Source organism: Alosa sapidissima, chromosome 22, assembly GCF_018492685.1.
Source record: "Alosa sapidissima isolate fAloSap1 chromosome 22, fAloSap1.pri, whole genome shotgun sequence".
In the NCBI taxonomy this organism is placed as follows: Eukaryota; Metazoa; Chordata; class Actinopteri; order Clupeiformes; family Clupeidae; genus Alosa; species Alosa sapidissima.
Genome location: NC_055978.1, coordinates 4491151 through 4510908, shown reverse-complemented (window position 1 = coordinate 4510908; position 19758 = coordinate 4491151). Strand labels below are relative to the sequence as shown.

Sequence of the window (19758 nt, the reverse complement as noted above, 5' to 3'; positions counted from 1 at the left end):
CTTCATTTTAAAATCATTGATCCATTCAGGTTGCCAGATTGTGTATGAAATACACCCTACACATACACGATCACTTAGTTTCAATTTCAACCGTTTTGTCATAGGCTAAAACCTGGCAACCCAAAACCCAAATAAGGAAGCGGGTGCCAACCTGTCTATGGTGCCAACTGCGCAGCCTGAGTCTCATCGTAAGCAAGCGGGCTAGTTGAATGGCCTACTCTAGAACTAGCTGTTGTGAAATTGTTGGGAATTTAATTGATTAACACATCACATACACTGTTATTGAGTGTTGTTGATACACTGAACTTGTGCCCTCGGAACCAAATCTGACAGCAAGCAGCTTTGGAGTTTTGGAAGTAGACTGCAGGCAGGCAGCTGGCGGATACATAACTGGCATGCGTAAGGTAATGGTAAGGTAAAAGCAACGACCGAAATGCAGTGTTAAAACACGTGTATGAAACGTATTAAATATGCAAACACAGATCCGCTATAAACACTGACCTCCCCCCCCCAAAAAAAAAAAAAATCTCCCGTTTTTGGAAAGCTAAATATTGACAGGTATGGTGTGTGTGTATGTGCATGTGTAAGAGAGAGAGAAAGAGAGAGTGTGTGTGTATGTGTAAAAGAGAGAGAAAGAAAGAAAGAAAAAAAGAGAGCAGGAGAGAGAGAGAGAGAGAGAGAGAGAGAGATTCTGACTCTAGATGGAGCTGTTCCACCATCTCAACACCTCCGGCCTCGACGTGGCTCCTCCCTCGGGAGCCCATCTCCCACTGTGTGCCATGTTCAGCCTGTACACACTGTCATTAGCATCCCACTGGGAGCCCCGCCACTCTCCCCCGCGCCCACAGTAGGCCCACAACTTTGCCAGTTTGATCCCTGCAAACAGTGACCAGACCGCTCCGGCAAAGGGAGATCTTTCAGTTCCACACATGCTTACAGCCTACGTTTTTAGTCTTTGCCAGATAAATATACACACACCAGACCGAGGTGACCCTACTGTGATCTGTTTGTAGAGTGGCAGGTTTTGAAAGTTTTCCATCTCTGGAGTTTTGTTGTTGTTTTAATGCCTGATGAGCAGCCTGTTTATAGCACCAACATCAGCGTGCACCTGTTGCATGGGGAAAGGTAGGGAAATCGCCGGAGGTGGTTCCACAGCTTTGCATAGGCTTCCTGCCTACCTGCTGACCCATATTTGTCATTGAAATTATATGTAAAACACCAGAGTCCAGACAGGAATGCACTGTTGGAAAATATGAAGTCCTCCTGATGTGCCGTGCCTGTGTCGCCTGAACATATTACATCACCATTGGCAATCCAGATTCCTAGAGATTCCAGGCTTGGTTCAGGTTGTCAAGCAACTAGATCTCAGGGCGTGGTGCATATAGGTTTCTCTGGAAACATGGCTATGAAGGTTCTAAAATCTAGATTTTAAATTGTAGGGAAAAAATAATTCACCAAATAGAATTTTAGATTATTCACAAAATATATTTGACCTTCATTTAAAGGTTAATATAGTGCCTGGAGTTAAAAGGTAAGGAAATACATATTTCACTAACAGACCAATCAGTGCAATACTAGTGGTAAAAGAGAAAAAAAGGGGGGGCGGGGTGGACTATGAACAAAATATGATATATTCATTGAGATCATGGGCAAGTGGTAGACAATATATTACTGTTATCCGTCTTGTAGCTTGTGGTGTCAAAAATAGTATCCGTCTGGTTTAATGGTGAGTTGGCAACTGCTGGAGGCAGAGAAGCACGGAACAGAGGGCAGTGCTGCACGGTAGTAGACACTGCCATGATCAGTTTCGTGTCTACAAAGATGCGCGGTAATCTGCTGTTGAAGCTATAGGCGCGTGCCTGCTGCCAAACACACGTGCACGAGCCGCCATGTATGAGAACAGGAAGCAGCAATCTCTTGATGACTGAGAACAGAGGCTGACGCGCTGGAAGAGGGCGTCGTTACAGTCCATTTGGTGTCGTTATTTTATCATTTTATTAAGAGCCGAGACGGCAGAGAACACAGGGAATATACGCGGGGCACCGGAGGACGCTCACAGTCACCCCATTCCATTTTGTGTCGAGAATCTCTCCCTTTTAGGCTGTTTTAGATCATCGTTTTTTTTACACAAGGGCGTGTGGCTTTCCGGGAGTTACTCGTTTTAACCCTTGCATGTTTGAATTGTATATATTTTATCTTTTACCTTTTCATCGACCGGGGGAATCGCTTAAGGATGGGGTGTACCTTGAGCACCGAGGACAAGGCGGCGGTGGAGCGCAGTAAAATGATCGACAGAAATTTGCGAGACGACGGAGAGAAAGCCGCAAGGGAGGTCAAGCTACTCCTTCTAGGTAAGGCAGTCATGGTGCGCAAGAACTTTACGGAATTGTCCAAGAATGGCGAATTGCTGTTTTTATCTCGTTTTAAAACTTGTAAGCACTTAATTCGTGTTTTCACTCGTTGAAACAAAACCAACATAAATGGTAATTTTTAAACGAATGACCCCCCCCCCCCCACCACCAAATCACCAATGCCTCTATGAGAATGGGGGCTCAGGCTACACAATGCAGTGCTCGGTGTACATTTTCAGCCGAATTGGAAATAGCTAATGGTTGCATTATCACTCGCGTAAATCCAATTTATGTCATGGAATTAGTTCTGATTTGGATAGAATCTGCCATTTTATTGTCGCTGGTGAAGGAAAGACAAAAGGGAATCAAGTCCTCTGTTACCTCGCTTGTCCACATCAGTGTTGTTGGTAGGGGTAACCACCCAACACTAGAGCAACAAAGTAGCCGATGCAACCGATTCCGAATGATGCATTGTTTCCAACTATCGTGGTTCAAATTCCAGACATTTTGGTGTGTTTGCATTTGTATTCTGGAATCTAAATCTGCGTGCTAAACATTGAGGTGGACGGAAGTGCATCTTTTGAAAGGGCCTAAAACGTGCTGGGGTGTGAATGCAAGCTGTTAGACTGGCTAAGCACCTATTTAACCATGTCATGGGTGTTGCAATACCCCAACAGCATTAGCGTGGCCCTTGATTGGACCTGTTGATCCAGAATTCCTCACGCCGAATAATTGAGAAAAATGGCTTTGTTGATTATTTAATTTACGTGTCGATTGCTGGGATTTTTCGTTAGTCGTTTCCTGAAACGTAACTTTAACTTCCGTTATTTTTTTTTCTATTAGGCCTAGGCTACGTTGTGGACGTTTTTTTTTTTTTGTTTTATCTGTAGTTGTTTATGGTGAATATGGGCCATTTTCTGTATAGTTTAGGATTTTGTATTCTATCTTTTGAATGATCAGTCCAACCTGAATCTTGATATAAGAAACCCTTGTAGTCTGAATCCAAAACCACATTACTAGTCCTGTATTGTTCAGATACTGTTTATAGGCTATTGATCCTTTGAAATAGGCTAGATTGCACTAGTAGGCTACTGTTTTTACTTTCACCATACATTGATGGTCTTATCTGATCACCCATTTATCACCTACAGTAAGCCATTTACAAATATTAAGTAGCCTACCATGTGTGTAGGCCCTAAATCCTGACGACTAATATAATTCTTTGTCCTTGCTATTCTTCCCAAAGAAACGCATCTGTTGGCTTATGTTTAGAAGCCATATGGGATAATTAGAGATTAGACATGTCATCATGGGTTTTTCATAGATGACTGCACTTAGCTAGTTAGCTGTCTGTACCTCTTCCATACTGAATGATCTGATCTTTAAGTGCATGGCAATAAGGCATATCTACTTTCTTACACAAATAGAAACATGTTGAAAGTTATTTGAAATTTAAAGGTCAGTGTAGTGAACTGGCCAGCAAAAAAAGCCTACTTGATTCATTAACAATGTTAAAGCAAAGTTTAAGCCAAGACTGATGAAGTGAAGGGGAAATGTGGATTACAGGTTATAATTGAGACTGGCCCACTTGTTGTGCGTGTGTGTTGGTCATATCCACGATTTGATGGTATTTGTTGTTCATTATTTAAGATGACACCTGGTTTAAATATTAGAATTGGTTTTATAGTGGACAGGAGGTTGTGGAATTAGTGTGCTGCTTTTTTGCTGTTTGGTGCTGAAGTCACACTGTCCCCTTCACACACACACACACACACACACACACACAGGTCTGGCCAACATGTTTGCCACTTCGTGTGTCTCAACTATCAAAGCTGGTCGCCAGGTAACGATGCCACTTAGCCATGTTCAGATGACCATGAAGGAGCTAGCTTTGGTGATGGCTGTTAAAGAACAGAACCAGGAAGAAAGACACATATAAAGGAGTTAAAGACAAATAGGACCCACAAACAGCTGACATTGTTAAAAAAAACAGTGGGAGAAAAGAATGATAGAGAGAAGGAAAGAAAGAAAGGAAGGGAAGGCGAAAGAGGTGAAGCAGTAAGTTGAGCCACTGTGTCATTAAAATTGAAGCAGCCTCTCCACTGAGTTGAGCTGTTACAGTGTCCCTCTACACACACACACACACACACACACACACACACACGCAGACAGATTTTGACCCAAAAGCCTACCCAGACTGATGCCTACCCAAACAGAGGAACATGCTAAGGTATACAATTACATACACATTGCCACATAGGGCCCTAGATGTGCAGATGCTGTTGTGGAACATCCACATTCACAAACACAGTTGTGTGTGTGTGTGTGTGTGTGTGTGTGTGTGTGTGTGTGTGTGTGTGTGTGTGTGTTTCTGCTTCCAATTCTCTCCAACAAGTCCCTGTCAAAATCTGTTGCTTGCTGCTAGCCACTGTCCTCCATCCGCACTGCTCTTGTATTTTAACCTCTCATTCACCCTCTAGTCTAGTCAAAACCTGTGTGCGCCACTATCCACTAAAGAGGCTTGACATAATTTAATAGTCGTGTGTATATTGATCGATTGGCGTCTGTGGTGAGAGGATGTGTGTAACCATGCCCCCAGTATTCCACCCCCCACCCCCCCAGGTAGCCATTTGCATGATGGGGGTGGGGGGGGGGGGGTCATTTGAATTTTAATGGAGTGAACCCGGGCCAAATTTGCACCCTCTCTAACCACATGTTTTGCCCATGAGTCTATGGTGCCCCAAATGATAAATGTATTGCTTGTTTATGTTTTATTTTTTTAAAGCCTAATTTTCATAAAGAGACAATCCATGAAGGCTAAAAGGTACTCCAGGCCACGTCCCTAGTTGGTAAAGCTGAGGGCATTATCTCGGTGTTGGGTGCCTCTTAACCTCTTGACAGAGGGTCAGATTGTCAGTCTGTGACTCATGGCATAGTAATGGGCACCCATGGGGCCACGAGTGCCAGATCACGGCTGGCTTGTCGACATTAGTGAAGCGCTGTGGCTCACTGACTGGCCAGGCTTTTGGTGCGGTCACGTCTGGACAGCTACCAGCACCCATTGTCACCTCCACGCTGACAGTCAGTCCATCAGTACAGAAGTAGGGGAGCTGTTGTGTGAAGCCTCCAGCTGGGATTGGCCATGATGTTAGCGCTGCGTGTGTTACTGCTGTGTGTTTAGCAGCCGTATAGTTATTTTTGTTCTGCCACATGCTTCACCTTCTTTTGTATTTTCTTTTCTTCCCTTCCCGTAGCTCTCTCACCCCATCTTTGGTTATTGCTGCTCCACTTTGTCCCCATGATAATTACCCAGTGAATTGCAGAATTGAGCGCAGAAACTATTTCGGTAGTTTTTTTACTCCGAGCCCATCTTGTTTGGTTAAGAGTTTGGTAGTTTTCCATGAGTTGGGTTTTAAATTGCTCAAAACAGAAAGCAGCTGCACCCCCAACACGGTGGGCCGGGTGTGTCACTATGGCTGTAATCTGACACCACTGAGGGACCCAGTGACGTGGATGCAGGGGTTGTCGGTTCTAGGTTCTGCGGTTCAGCAGTGGTTCCTCGCTCGAAGGAGATCTACTGGCCCTTCTTTGCCACATGTGCTTTGAAGATGCAGGGGGGGGGGGGGGGGGGCAAGTGGCTGTGATGTCACCAGGCTAAGATGTGTTGGGTCAGTTATGTAAGGCCTAGTCTCACAAGCCCCTCCCTCGCTCTCTAGTTTCACATACGATGATGTCAAGGGGCTGAGTGGTAGATAGAGAGGGTGTGTTTGGGGAGAGACCCTTTGAAAAATATGACCCTTCATTGTGCAGGTTTAAGGCCTTTCATTCTTTGAACATACACTCGCACGCCATGCACGCACACACACATACATAGCTTTGTGGAGGGGTTTATTTGCTCCAGATTGAAAAGCCCTGCAGTCACCAGGGGCATGTCATGGCTGATTATGGTGCCACTGCAGGGAAGCAAGCGCCCTGTGCTCTCTCTCTCCCTCTCTCTCCCTCTCTCTCTCTCTCTCTCTCTCTCTCTCTCTCTCTCCCCTCTCTCTCTCCCTCTCTCTCTCCGCCCGGACCTCTTAATGGTATGTTTAGCATTGCCACATTGCAGACAGGCTCAGCAGAGCGCCGCACGCCACCTCCACCTCCACCACCCTCCTCTTGTAGGCCACCGCAGCGCAGTGGTGACACGTAATTAAAATAATGTGGCCCCCAGTGAAATCTGTCCAATTACAGGTGCCAGCACACCACCAAGCCTCCCTCTGCTCCCGGAGAGAGGGAGAGCTGGATAGAGGAAGAGAGAGAGGGAGGGGGAGGTGGCGGCATCAACATGCCCTTCCAGCCCAGCATCCCATCACAGATAATGAGGCACTGTAAAGACACAAGTTTGTGTCCGACGCCCCCAAACTCTTGCCAGGTCACTGGAGAGGAGAGGGGTTTTTTGGGGCTGACAGCAGGGTCTGATGAGACGCTGTACAGCACAGACATGACGGGCCAGGTTTAGGGGCACAGACGCTGAGTTCCTGGATTAGACACCTGGCGCTAAGAGGTCACCTTCCAAAGTGTGTGTGTGTGTGTGTGTGTGTGTGTGTGTGTGTGTGTGTGTGTTTTTCGTGGCACTTTTCACCTTATTTTGAAATGTAGAGGGAGAAACAAAGGCAATGAGAGGAAGTGAGGACCGAATGGAGAGACAAAGGGAGATAGAAAGAGAGAGAGATCATTTCTTTTTAATGAAGGAGTGCGGGGAGCTGTTGGGCAGAATTCACCGTGGGGAAAAAACGAGCGAGACGGGGACTATACGAGCATGTACTCGCACACATGCACATGCACATGCGGCTGGAGTCGCATGGATGCTCCCACTTCCTCTATTCGTCACTGGCGGTTAGCATGCAGCTTAACGCCGTACCGAATTCTGGCTGATTATATGGCAATAGTGTCTCTCCATATTGCCGTGCTCAGTCAACGAGTTGAGCTGTGTTGATGTTAGCCTCCCTGTAAACAAAGCCAGAGTGCGCTTCTCTCTCTCTCTCTCTCTCACAGTTGCTTATAGTCTTTCCTCCTGTCTGTCTCTGTGCCTCAAGTCTTTGGTAATGGCCCCAGTTGCCATGGCAGCATGACGTACGAGCGAGAGCGCTGGCAGCAGGCAGGCGTGTGCCACTCCGACCGATGGTGATCACGTTCACTACTCTACGCTCTTTCTCTCTCGCGCTCTTTCTTTCTTTCTTCTGTTCTCATTCTCTCTCTCTCTCTCTCTCCCTCCATCCCTTGCTTTGTGTTTATCTGTCTCTCTCAGTGCCTCTGGCTCATTCCTGCTGTACACTCGTAAATAATGCACTGGCTGTTCCCTGGGCTTATGCTGATGTTATTGGTGTGATGTGCTGGGAGCTGCATCTCCATCTCTGGTTATGTGTGACGTTGTTTGGCCTCCACGCTGCACCACCACCACCACCACCACCAGTAGCCTGCACAGCACTCCCCTGAAAGGGGGCCCGTGTATCGGGTAACATTGAGGAGATTCTGTTTCTGCACTGTTCGGTTCTACACACCTCCAATGGACCAGCAGTGACAAGTTTTCCGCAAGGGTAGAGTTATTGTGACATACTTGCTTGGCTGATCGGATGATTGTATAGACGCTGCTCGTGCATACGTGTGTGAGCGAGAGAGAGAGAGAGAGGTCAAGATTGAGCGAGTGAGGGAGAGGGGCTTCCATATGCCCATATGTACAGGTGACTTTCAGGTAGGGGAGACTCTCAGGGTTCTCTCCCTGCTGTCATGTAGTCACATGGGAGCAACTCCCAGCCTTACCCCCCACCCTTCATCCATTCCTCCAGCAGCCCACAGCACCCATCACAGTCAATCGGTCCACCCCCCAATGTCCCCTGTCCCCAGCCCCATTCCCCAGCTCCAGAGCTCTGGGCACCAGGGGGGGGGGGGGCAGTGGGTGGCTTTTGTGACGCCAAAGCACTCTCTGCTCTAGGGAGGCAGATAATGGCTCATAAGTGGTGCTCCACAGATGTGCCAATAGCCTGAGAGCCATCACACAGCAGACAGAGAGGCCAGCAGAGCCGAGCCGAGGAGAGGAGCGATCGATCCCCTCTGCTGCTTGATTTAAAAAAAACAAAATCAATCTGCTACGTCTATAAAATGCTTGTTGGTCACCACAGATAAATGGATAAATCTGTTTCTTGTCTTGTGAGATTTGGTCTTCACTATGAGTGCAGGCAAGCACTGTAGTTTGTCTCTGGTAACTGTAGAAATAAGGTGGAGAGTAGATGTGATAGTAACACTCTTGGAGGTATGTAGAGAATGAGCTTAAGGAGGAAGTGCTAGGAAGGAAGAGTACGTGTGAGGGGTGCTCTGTGGCTTATTGAACACCTGGCACTGTAGACCATTAAGCGAAACCCATCAAGATGAGGCTTGTGGTTGGTAAAAGCTAGATGTTCTTTTTATAGATTTCTGCAGTGATGTCTGTGTTCCTTTGAGGCTGTACAACACTAGACATATAATGATTGTGTTGTAACTTTTGAAGATTTGTGATGTCCTCACTGATGCGTTACCCACTTCACAGCTACCCACTGTTTCTGTGTTGGAAGAAGGTTTCCCAGAGATTTGGAGTGCAGCCTAATTATTTATTTGTGTCCTTGCAATCTATGAATTTCTAGCTTGATTATAGTTCGACTGTCCAAGGACACATTCTCGACAATGGCCATCATCAGGGCTTAAATTTCATTTTCCAAAATGGGGGGGGAATTCCCCCTGTAGGTTCTTCATGTAGGGGGGATTTACAGAATTTGGGGGGGGGTTGCCTTTATCAGGTCTTTTCTTTGGGCACCCACACCAATTTAAGGGATTCGTGTAGGCTATTTAACTTGAGAACAACATGTTGACAACTATTTAACTTGACAACAACATTTGTACAGTAACATCGGCTGGTAAAAGGTACAGGGCCATAAATTTTGCAATCTGAACAGCTGATTACACCGTCGTGAAAATCGAGCCAAGGATGCATTTTGAGCCAGTTAGGCAGGAACTTTGGGCTGTTTCACCTTTAAGTGACCTCTGTGTTAGCATTTTCTGTCACGTCAGAAATTTGAATGTATTATGTTTGGGTTGAGAATGAGGATGGATAGTTAGAATGTTGATCACTTCAGCTTTTATGGGTGAAGAATTCCAATTATGTTTTGAGTGCTCCAAGGGAAATGCTGTCAACTGGGGCTGCATTGCTGATCTGCTGATGCTCATGGAACTAAGTGAGCACATAAATTAAATTATTTATCTTTTCTTTTCCCTCTCTCTCTCTCTCTCTCAGGTGCTGGGGAGTCTGGGAAGAGTACAATTGTCAAACAGATGAAGTAAGTATTGCCGTTGTTGCTTTTGCAGTAAAAGGGCTCGTACATAATAAGTTGCCGCCAGATGGGTTTGACCGGTCTGCCCCTTTCCCACGCTCACTGGTGACCACTTTCCTTTTCTAGAATTATCCATGAGGCGGGTTACTCAGAGGAGGAGTGCAAGCAGTACAAGGCGGTGGTCTACAGCAACACCATCCAGTCCATCATCGCCATTATCAGAGCCATGGGCCGCCTCCGGATCGACTTTGGGGACGCGGCACGAGCTGTAAGTTTGTGTGTGTGTGTGTGTGTTTGTCTTTTAAGTGGTGAGTAAGCTGCACATTAGTTAAAAGGTTTCCTCTCATAATTTCCCGTTAAGACGACAGAGGGCCTCGGGAGAGAGGGAGAGACAAACCATCAAAACAAGCAAAAAGTATTGAAGTCAGCATGAACTAGACATTTGTCTAACCTGTAGCATGTAGGGAGGCCCATGTGGCGTTCGCCAGTGCTATGGTGCCACTGTCATTTTGATACTCTATGATGTGACTGCATCAGGGACATGGACGATGAGAACATGATCCACCACATGATGGCGGTTATGCTAATGGGTATGTGGTATGGCTATGTGATACGCCCGCAGACTGTAAATGTAACCCTGTGTGTGTGTGTGTGTGTGTGTGTGTGCCAGGACGACGCGCGGCAGCTGTTTGTGCTGGCGGGCTCTGCGGAGGAGGGCTTCATGACAGCCGAGCTGGCGGGGGTCATCAAGCGGCTGTGGAAGGATGGTGGCGTGCAGGCCTGCTTCAGCCGCTCACGCGAGTACCAGCTCAACGACTCGGCAGCCTAGTGAGTCCCCCCCCCCCCCTCTTTCCATGGTTTTCTCTCTCTATATATTTTTCTTTCTTTCTGTCCATCTGTCTTTTTTCCTCTTTCTCTTTGTCTGTCTTTCATTGTTTTTCTCACTTACACTCTCTTTCTCGGTCTCTCTTTCTCTCTCTCTCTCACAGTGCCCGTCTCTCCCTCATAGGTTCTCACCTGCTTTCACTCTCTACAGCACTTGAAACCAGTCTTGCTACCTCTTGTCTTGCAGTCACTCTTTCATCTACTTTCTGTTTCACTCCATCTGACCCACCCTCTTCCACTCATTGAGATTCATCAAAGAGCCACAACTTTGGAGTTGAGGGAGTCCCAGAGGTGCCAGGTTTACAGCACGTTTCACGTTTCAGCTGCAGGAAGCCTCGGTTTTTGAAGAATTGCAGTACCTAGAACCAGTCACGAATTGCTGAAAAACGTACTTTATGTTCAAAAACATACTCTTCGCCTTTTGTTGGTTCTGTCAAGTGCACAAACACTCCCTCGCTCGCTCGCTGCCGAGCACTTCCACTTCCACCACTGGTCTGACCTTTAATCTCCGATCCCAGACCTGTCAATATTTGCGCTGCTGTTTCTAACCTTGTAACATTCTCACGGTGGACGCCCGTGCCCTTGACTTTGAGTTTGGCTTTAGTGCTTTAGCTAGCTCATGTCCGCCCCGGCCTGTCACAGACGAGAGAGAGAGAGAGAGAGAGATACGGGAAGAGGTGCAGCACACAGCCCGCATGGTAATCGTCGTGACGTTATGCTGGGTAAACCTACAAAGACGTTATGAAAGAGTCATTATCAGCTGCTTAGGACATTTCCTGTGAAAAGGGGGGGGGTGTTTCTGTGTGTGTGTGTGTGTGCACTGGAAATCCCTTGGGTTTTGTTTTGGAGCACAGGCCATAACTTGCATCATTTTTCTTACTTGGCAGTAGCAGCTGCCAGGGTGTTCCCCTTTTGTCCCCCTCGTCCTGATCGATATCCTAAACACATCTTGGCTGCAGACACAGCCCATTGCGTGCCTCTGCTGATCAGCGCACACACACACACACACATAAACCCGTACGCAAACACAGTGATACTGTTTGTTTTCATTTCAGGAAACACTATCGCTGACGCAAATTTCACAATTAGGTTGCGTGTGTGTGCATGAGCCAGAGAGAGTGGAGCGAGACTGTGTGTGTGTGTGTGTTGGAAGGTGTGATCGGAGAGTGTTGTCATCATTTTTGGACCGCAACACTACAAGGTTGTTCCTACAGTAAAAGTGTGTGTGTGTGTGTGTGTGTGTGTGTGTGTGTGTTACAGCAGATTAGCGATTTCTAGAGCCACTAATCCCTAGCCCCTGGGGGGCTGGACTCCGCTCCTCTAGAGGAGTGGGGTGTGGGGGACTGTACCCCTGCCTCCATGTGTGCAAAGACCAACCGCCTGTGTGTGTGGACACTGCAGCCCACATCATCCAGCCCACAACGGACAACAATAGCAGCATTGTCCCTGTGGCTGTTATGACTCTCTTGATCTGTTTTTCTTTTTCCCTCTCTCTCTCTCTCTCTCTCTCTCTCTCTCTCGTCTTATGTCATTTTACACCTCAGGCTGCCCTCCTCCTACTGCCATTTCTGTTAGTTCTCATTTGGTGGTGTGTGTGTGTGTGTTGAGAGAGTGGAGCTCCATGGTGATTGTGTCCATATGTGTCACATTGTGAGAGAGCTGTGGCAAAAGCACTCCGAGTCATCTCTGGAGTTTTTTTTTATATTTTTTTTTATTCAGCTACCTGAACGATCTGGACAGGATATCTCAGGCCAGCTACATCCCCACTCAGCAGGACGTGCTGAGGACCCGAGTCAAGACCACCGGCATCGTGGAGACCCACTTCACCTTCAAAGACCTACACTTCAAGTAAGTGACCAACACCCCCCCTCCCCACGCACACACACACACACACACACACACACACGCACAAAACACTTGGCATGCAGCGCTATCTGGACCCACTTCCTCGTTCCGACGTCCTTGAATGATTACACATCAAGAGAAGAAAAAGATAAGGAGAAGATGGGTGTTAAAGGAGGTATAGAGGGGTGGAAGTGTGGAAGGAGGGAGGGATGAAGTGGTGGAAGTGTGGAGAGGTGGACGTAAACAAGGGAACATCCACACAGCTGTGAAGGGAGAATTAGGAGGGTGGGTGGGTGGGGGGGTGAGAATCAAACCAAATGTGGGCAAGAGGATGAGATCACATGGAAGAAAACACCCAAGATAATAACAGGGAGAAGGAAATTGAGAAAGCAAGCCTATAAAACAGAGACTGATGAGTCACAGCCTTTTACCTTCCCCCTGAATGATGCAAACAGGAAGAGAGAAACGCTCGGCTCTCTGAACTCCACCACCACGTCAGTCAGTCAGTCATCTGTTTCATTTGAAACTTCTCCTTGCCGGTCGTGAAAGTAAGCTCTTGAGACACACACACACACACACACACACACACACACACACACACACACACACACAACCATTGGCCATGGTTAACCCTGCCAGCAGCTGGTAATTACTAGGAAGCATATGGACCACATCCAACTCAAGCAGCAATAAGGGAATTCAAGCTCCTGCTCAGGGGTTTTAATGTGCGGGACCCGACATGCATCACTGTGACCCAAGGCAGGCAACCGCTAATGGCCCTAGTCACTCGCACTAAAATTGTTTGTTGAACGTGTATGTGTGTGTGTGTGTAGGGATGAAGGGAGTTAGGCATTCTCACTGGAAACACACACACACACACACGCTTACTGTCAGTACCTGTACACCACAGTTACAACACCATTATTGAACAACTTCTGATGTGGCACATGATGTGAGGGCACATCATATGTAGCTCACCCTGATCTGTGTGTGTGTGTGTGGAATTGTGTGTTTTTTAAGATATCCCTGTCCTCCTTTTTAGGATGTTTGATGTGGGTGGTCAAAGGTCCGAGCGTAAGAAGTGGATCCACTGCTTCGAGGGCGTGACGGCCATCATCTTCTGCGTGGCCCTGAGTGACTATGACCTGGTGCTGGCTGAGGATGAGGAGATGGTGAGCCTTCCTCCTCCTCCTCTCTCCTCCTCATCCTCTTCCTCCTCTTCCTCATCCTCTTCCTCCTCCTTCCTCCCCCTCCTCTTCCTCCTGCCTCCCCCTCCTCTTCCTCCTGCTCTCTCCTCCTCCTCCTCCTCTTCCTCCTGCTCTCTCCTCCTCCTCTTCCTCCTGCTCTCTCCTCCTCTTCCTCCTGCTCCTCCTCCTGCTCTCTCCTCCTCTTCCTGCTCATCCTCCTCCTCTCTCAGCTCCATTTCTCATAGCATGCCCTTAGCAAATGCACAGAGACACCAGACAGTCTCCACTGACGATGTTCCGTCCGCTGAAGACTAACAACTGGGTTACACCAGGTGCACGACTGAGGCACTCTGTTTGTGGAGTGTGAAAATAGATTTAGGGCGGTGGTTTTCCACCATAGCTTCGTGTACGACTGTGTCCCCCACGTGGCCCATTCATTTCAATGGGAACCTCCATGAGAGCCTGTGACCGGAGCTCAATGAGGTTCCCATTGAAATGAATGGGTAACTTGGCGTTCACAGTTGGATACGAAGCTTTGGTGGAAAAGGGCCCTTAGTCTAGTCTAATTTGCATGTCTGGTGTAGCCAGTTCCATTGATTATAGTGGAAGCTAATTGTTGCTGAACACACCCCGCAAACGTTTCCATTGCATTTCGTTGCCTGGTTTAGCCTGCCAGTAACTGTGCATTTCCACATCTTGGATGTCTTGGAAGTTTCTTGGTGTTTTAAGCCCCCAACGTTGTCTTCAAGGCAACGCTGCCTGGAAGCCACTAGGCTTAGGCATGGGTTGGGGTTAAGGTTAGGTTTAGGATTAGGTGCCTTTATGTCGACGGTTGCAGCGCTGCCTGGAAGACAACATTGGGGGATTAAAAAACCATCGAGCATCTTGGAAGGACTTGTGGAAGTAACACTGACACTTGTTTTCTTAAAAAAATCCCTGTTCTGGCTTCTCTTGGGTATTTTATCTAGTTTTAGTGTACAGTATTTTTAATACGATCCTATACTGTTCAGATTCAAGGTTTCTTTATTATCAAATGTACCCAGAATCAGCAATGCCATGTGAAGAGATTCAGCATTTCAGCCTCCACAGGGCCTAATTTTCACTGCGGGATTGCGGATATTGCGCATAATTTGTTCAAATCCCGCATCATAATGCGAGAAATTCTCGCATACACTTTACAGCCTGTCTGATGACGTTATTCTAATCTGTGACGTGAATGCGGGGCTATTGACCAGACGGATCAACTAGCCTACCGAGTTGAATTGAACATAGCTTCACGCAGACGCAGACACACACACACAAACACACAAACACACTCACACACACACACACACACACAGAACCACTTTGCGCTTGCCGCCCCCTTCCCTCCAAAAATCCTCACTCTCTCCGCTACGACCACGAAGACGTTTATTGAAAGTATCGTTCAGCGGTACAACCTTTACGTCATGCAAACATGTACCGCTGGCTAAAACGTAAGCCTACTTGCATATATGATATGTGAAGTTTCACCCGATAAGAGGAAAGCATGTGAATCCGATTCCAACAGCGCAAACCGCAATGCGAGTCATGCAGTTAGCAATCTGCAGGATCCCACAGGTAGCGACGATGTTACACGTGAAACAGCCCAAAGACAAGTTCCTGCCTAACTGGCTCAAAATACATCCTTGGCTCTATTTTCACAACGGTGTAATCAGCTGTTCAGTTTGCAAAATGTATGTCCCTGTGCCTTTTACCAGCCGATGTTACTATACAAATGTAGTTGTCAAGTTAAATAGTTGTCACACATGTTGTTCTCAAGTTAAATAGCCTACACAAGATTAAAAGTTCATGAATTCTAAGGGCAGTTTGGTTCTTTTCTTTTTTCAAATGAAAAGGTAAGACACATGAGAGAAAGTAAAAAAAATAGACCTATAGAAAAATAGAGACCTAGAGAACTGTAATTATAGTACAGAGAATCCCTTAAATTGGTGTGGGTGCCCAAAGAAAAGACCAGATAAAGGCAACCCCCCCCCAAATTCTGTAAATCCCCCCTACTTGAAGAACCTAAGGGGGGAATTCATTCATTTGGAAAATGAAATTTAAGCCCTGCTCCATCTTAGTAGCCGTGTCTCTTGACTGAATGAGGTGTACTCAAGGAGAAGTGGTACAGAGTGCTCATAAAAAAAGAAAAGAAAGTAAGCTAAAATCTATACAACAAGGCGTCACATGGCTCAATTTGGGGTGGTGGTAGCGTAGTGCTTAAGGAGCTGGGCTAGCATGGAATAGACTGAAAAGTTGGGCTTCAATTACCGGCTTCCACTGTTGTGCAAGGCACTTAACCCATGTTTCTACGGGGACTTGTTATATAGTTGACATATGTAAGTATCTTTGGATGAAAAGTGTCTGCTAAATGTATTCATCTAAATGCAATGTAAGTAAGGCAAAATCAATACAAGTCTGACATACGGCTCAATTCTCCTCCTGGCCAGAACCGCATGCATGAGAGCATGAAGCTGTTCGACAGCATCTGCAACAACAAGTGGTTCACGGAGACCTCCATCATCCTGTTCCTCAACAAAAAGGACCTGTTTGAGGAGAAGATCAAAAAGAGTCCCCTGACCATCTGTTACCCCGAGTATGCAGGTATGCCATCCTATGGCACAAACAACTCACTAACCTCCTGGTTAATGTTGTCAGCTATATATAGAACATTGTCGCAATGTCAAATTGATTACTTCCTCTTTCTACACTTACAGCATACATACATAGGTATTCGCACGCACGCACACACACACACACACACACACACACACACACACACGCATGCCTACACTCACCTACACACAGACACAATAACAGCAGCGCATTATTTCCTAGTTCAGCATACATGCCACGCATACAAAACAAGTACTCAATACACCAGAGAGTCTGCACCTTCCTTGTTTCACATACACACACACACACACACACACACATGCATACATACACGCACCATACACACACACGCAAACAATAAGAGCAGCTCATTATTTCCTGGTTCAGCATACATGTCACGCATACAAAACAAGTACTCAATACACCAGAGTACACACACACACATCGACATACACACACTTGCACTCCCACCTACACACACACACACACATACATACACATACATACACACGCATGCAAACACAATAACAGCAGCACATTTCCTGGTGCAGCATGCGTGCCATTCAGACAAAACAAATACCCAATGCACCAGACAGTCGGGTCCTTCCTTGTTTCATACACACACACACACACACACAATAACAGGCCGGCATCGTATGCTAATAACCTACTTGTAAAATCCCCTGTGGGGGCTGTCTGGTGTGGTCAGTGAGCGTTGTGGTGTATGGAGGGCCTGACACTCAGCTGCCAGGAAGCCCCATGACAATAGCATCTGTGGGAAGCACAAACGGAGGAAAGCTCGGTGGCCACGTCAAGTCGCCCAACACACACACACACACACACACACACACACACACACACACACATATACATACACCACCCGCGCTCCTTGTGTCAAGTGCCTGTGTCCATATCCGCACTTATAGTGGCGGATCCACATCCTCTCTGGTACTCCCATGACCTCACTTCCTCTTCCTGGCCCTTTTGTTTTCCTTTTTGAGAGAGAGCGAGCGAGCGAGCTTACATGGCCTGTAACTTATGTATTTATTAGTCATTGAGTTGACTAGCGAGTTATTTATTAGAAGGATGGACAAGTGCTTCCTTTATCCGTCAGTCAGCTCTCCCTCCACACACACACACACACACACACCTCTCGTTTACCCTTAAGGAGTGACATCCTCTTGTTGTGTCTCTGTCTTTCTTGTTTGCCCCATTTTGTCCCTCTCAGGGTCCAACACCTACGAGGAGGCGGCCGCCTACATCCAGTGTCAGTTCGAGGACCTGAACAAGAGGAAGGACACCAAGGAGATCTACACGCACTTCACGTGCGCTACTGACACCAAGAACGTGCAGTTCGTCTTCGACGCCGTCACAGACGTCATCATCAAGAACAACCTGAAGGACTGTGGACTCTTCTAGAAGCTTGAGATGGCCATCTGGTGAGGACTCTCTGCTGTGCACCCCCACCTCCAAACACACACACACACCACTGCCACTTTGCCATGTGCACATAATATACAACCACAAATTCTACAAGTTCTTTAGATCATTTTCCCCTTTCCTTTTGGTAGTGCTCCAGGGGGACTGTCCCTGTGATTGGTTTATGTAAGAGACTAACATTTATCATTTATCAACATAAATGATAACATTTATCAAAAGCCTTAGATGAAATGAATGAACAAACGAATGAAGGAACGAATAATTAATTGTCATAGAGTGAGCAGAGTACTAATCCTTTCAAAACATTCCCAATAGACCATTTTACAAGGCAGAAACGTCACAATTCCCACATTGTTTTTATCACCCTAGCTTTGATCAGTGTGAGCTCACAGCCTGCCCTCTCTTGTTAATGTGTGCTTGAGGTGTTTATGAAATCATTGCTTGAATGATTAGTGAGTCAGTCGTATTTCATCTGGCATCATTTATTGGCGTAATATGAAGAACAGGATCATTGTTTGGGATGTTCTGACTGGATTGTTGTGGTGATGCTTTTATCAGTCAGTTGATGGTCATCTCTCTCTCTCTCTCTCTCTCTCTCTCTCTCTCTCTCTCTCTCTCTCTCTCTCTCTCTCTCTCTCTCTCTCTCTCTCTCTCTCTCTCTCTCTCTCTCTTTTCCCACAGGTGAGGCGAGGGCCAAGCTAATGTGCTATTGTTTCTTTTCTGTAATGAAAACATTCTGAGCAAGTTTATGGGGAAATGAGTCCTGGACCAGTGCTGTACAATATGCCACTTTTTTCAGCTTTATTTATGTTTTATTTTATTAACTTTTTTTGTCCTGGGACATTTTAAAAGTAGCGTTACAAAAAAGGAAAAAAAAAGAATTTGTGTAGAATGTTTGTATGACTTACTGTCACTGCTATGTTTTATTTTCCACCATTTGTTTTTATTGTTTGTTTTTTTTGGTAAAGAAGGACCTGTCTCCTTTTTTTGTTGCTTTTCTTTCATTGAAAAAGAGGCTTGCCTTCGCTGGAAAAAAGTTCTTTATCCTCCCCCCAACCCCTATCTAGATTGTTGGATATAAAAAAGGATTTTATTCCAAGTCCAGTTTGTTGGTACTTGTGCCTTCGCATGCCTTTTTTTCTGCAGTCCTTGTGGAAATGCTTGGTTTGTTGCCTGTTGAACAGCTCCAACATAAAATGTGTAAAAAGTCTGTATGAACCTGACCCCCCCACCCCACCCACTCCCCACTCCCAACCTCCCCATCCAGTGTGAGCACAAACCTCCAGGTCGTGTGTGTGTGTGTGTGTGTGTGTGTGTGTGACATGTGGATGTGTGAATGTTTCAGCATACAAAGGTGTAGTGTTAGAAAGGGATTGAAGGAGGCTTTGTCGGTGAGAAACGGGCAGCGACAGTGGTGGTTTCCATGGAAACCCCCCACAAAAGAGCTCATCGCCCTTCTGCTTGATTCTCCGCCATCAGAGGCGAGAGGGACGAGTCCTCACCACACTCAGGTGAACGGCTCTGTCCGTTTCTAACAATACCAGCCGTCTCAGACACATTGTCAGCCAGTCATTAAACAAAAAAGGTGACCGAGTGGTCGGCTACAGAGTCCAGAGATAACTGGAAAGGAGTCATAAGTCTATCACAGCTGAGAGCAGAATTTGGATTTGGGGAAAATGAAACTAGTCCATTGGGAGGTCTGTGATTTAAACTTGTGTTTCTGCAGAATTAAAGTTTAGAGCCATGCAGCTGGGGAAGCAAAAATAATGAGAAAACTGCCGCCGCTGTGTGTGTGTTTGTGTGAGTGTGTGAGTCAGAGAGTGGAAGAAAGAAAATATGAGACAGAGAAGAGTATGTGTATGTATGTTCTCCATGAAGTGGGAACATTTGTAGACCCATTTCCCTTATTTTGCTAATAAAATATTGAGAAAAAAAATCTGGTGTAAATCTGACTTTTTCCACCTTTTCCACTCTACAAGTGAAGGCAAAGTAGAAAGTAACTGTACAATCGAATCAGTAAGTCCGTATACCAAACCTACCAAACCGTTTTTACATTTTAAATTGGAAACCCAT

At 46.4% G+C, this 19758-nt stretch overlaps 1 protein-coding gene across 1 annotated transcript; it reads left to right on the top strand.

The window, feature by feature from the left end:
* Window positions 1-1901: 1901 nt before the first annotated feature.
* Window positions 1902-19028, top strand: gnai1 (guanine nucleotide binding protein (G protein), alpha inhibiting activity polypeptide 1). Its single transcript, XM_042078156.1, has 9 exons — window positions 1902-2351; window positions 9655-9697; window positions 9818-9959; window positions 10362-10519; window positions 12296-12424; window positions 13464-13593; window positions 16080-16233; window positions 17474-17684; window positions 18367-19028. The coding sequence occupies exons 1-8, from the start codon at window positions 2234-2236 to the stop codon at window positions 17662-17664; spliced, it is 1065 nt and encodes a 354-aa protein (XP_041934090.1). The 5' UTR covers window positions 1902-2233; the 3' UTR covers window positions 17665-17684; window positions 18367-19028.
* The last annotated feature ends 730 nt before the right edge of the window (window positions 19029-19758 follow it).